General features: G+C 53.7%; 1 protein-coding gene across 1 annotated transcript; it reads left to right on the top strand.

The window, feature by feature from the left end:
* The first annotated feature begins 329 nt into the window (after window positions 1-329).
* Window positions 330-1,726, top strand: LOC119325070 (aquaporin PIP1-5-like). Its single transcript, XM_037598821.1, has 3 exons — window positions 330-1,053; window positions 1,146-1,286; window positions 1,377-1,726. The coding sequence occupies exons 1-3, from the start codon at window positions 412-414 to the stop codon at window positions 1,470-1,472; spliced, it is 879 nt and encodes a 292-aa protein (XP_037454718.1). The 5' UTR covers window positions 330-411; the 3' UTR covers window positions 1,473-1,726.
* Window positions 1,727-1,981: the final 255 nt, after the last annotated feature.

Genomic DNA, 1,981 nt, shown 5'->3' with positions numbered 1-1,981 from the left:
GACATGCCATGACATGACAGGTGAGGTGTGGTGACACACCAAGGGCACTAGTAAACAAGACACAAACATTTCCATGCACTAACTGTAAATTATCTAACACAATTAACACTAAGTATTGTCACCAGGCCACTGTCAAGAAACCAAACCTCTCTCAATCATCATCACCATCCACTAATCAACAATGGGCAGCAAAACATAAACCAAGAAAAAAAAAACATCATCATGACACACACACACACACACACAAGACACAACACACCATGCAGAGGAGAGGATAACAGAGCGGCCATGATTGGCCCCCTCTATAAGAGGCACTCCAAACCCACTCCCATTCCTCATCTCTCCATCTCTCACGCACCCATCTACATCTTCTCCTCCGCGCAGCAACCAAGCCAAGCTCGAGCGGCGGCAATGGAGGGCAAGGAGGAGGACGTGCGCCTGGGCGCGAACCGCTACTCGGAGCGCCAGCCCATCGGCACGGCGGCGCAGGGCGGCGGCGCGGACGAGAAGGACTACAAGGAGCCGCCCCCGGCGCCCCTCTTCGAGGCGGAGGAGCTCACCTCCTGGTCCTTCTACCGGGCCGGCATCGCCGAGTTCCTGGCCACCTTCCTCTTCCTCTACATCTCGGTGCTCACCGTGATGGGCGTGGTGGGCAACCCGTCGGGGTCCAAGTGCGGCACGGTGGGCATCCAGGGCATCGCCTGGAGCTTCGGCGGCATGATCTTCGTGCTCGTCTACTGCACCGCCGGCATCTCCGGCGGCCACATCAACCCCGCGGTCACCTTCGGGCTGTTCCTGGCCCGGAAGCTGTCGCTCACCAGGGCGGTGTTCTACATGGTGATGCAGTGCCTGGGCGCGATATGCGGGGCTGGGGTTGTCAAGGGGTTCCAGACCACGCTGTACCAGGGCAACGGCGGCGGCGCCAACTCCGTCGCGCCCGGGTACACCAAGGGTGACGGGCTGGGCGCCGAGATCGTCGGCACGTTCGTGCTGGTTTACACCGTCTTCTCCGCCACCGACGCCAAGCGCAGCGCCAGAGACTCCCACGTCCCCGTAAGTACATACGTGCATACAGTGCACTGGTGGCCGGCGGCGGCCACCGCAGGTGTTTGGTTTTGTCAACGACTGACGAATTGAAATTGCAGATTTTGGCGCCGCTTCCGATTGGGTTCGCGGTGTTCCTGGTGCACCTGGCGACGATCCCCATCACCGGCACGGGCATCAACCCGGCGAGGTCGCTCGGCGCCGCCATCATCTACAACAAGAAGCAGGCGTGGGACGACCACGTAAGTAGAAACAACATCCTCCACCATTATTAGCTCGATCGTGCTTAAGCTTACTAATCTCATCGATATGATCTGTTTGAAATTTGGCAGTGGATCTTCTGGGTTGGTCCGTTCATCGGCGCGGCGCTGGCGGCCATCTACCACGTGGTGGTGATCAGGGCAATCCCCTTCAAGAGCCGCGACTAGTCAGCCAATCAATCTGCCTATACTGTGGATGGAGTCTTCTTGTTTTCGTTGTATTTTCTCCTTGCTCTTGAAATGTATTTTCCAACATACACCTTATTTTCTAGTTTTGGAAGCTTTTCGGTCACGCTTTCCGGTGCAAATTTGCAAAACCCGGTAAAAGTAGATGTAAAATGTGTGTGGATTGCAGAGGGCTCTATGCCCATACAAGGAATAATTCCTGAAAAATCTTAAAGGCCCATGTGGATTTTATAACATGCATCATGGTGAGAAATTTAGTGCCAACCTGATTTTGAAGGAGAGTTGAGACCAAAATATAAGAACAACTCTAGCAGAGTTATCAGAGACCAAAATTGCTACTCCCTTTGTTCCAAAATATAGTGCGCCTGCGCTTACCGAGGTTCAACTTTGACCAAAAATTTAACCAACGAGACCGACTGCGGCGGGAGCAAAAATTATATAATGAAAAAAATAAATACACAAAATAAGATTGTGATTGGTTTTCCGCTCGC

Source organism: Triticum dicoccoides, chromosome 6B (assembly GCF_002162155.2).
Source record: "Triticum dicoccoides isolate Atlit2015 ecotype Zavitan chromosome 6B, WEW_v2.0, whole genome shotgun sequence".
Classification (NCBI taxonomy): Eukaryota; Viridiplantae; Streptophyta; class Magnoliopsida; order Poales; family Poaceae; genus Triticum; species Triticum dicoccoides.
This window is presented reverse-complemented; position numbering and strand designations above follow the sequence as displayed.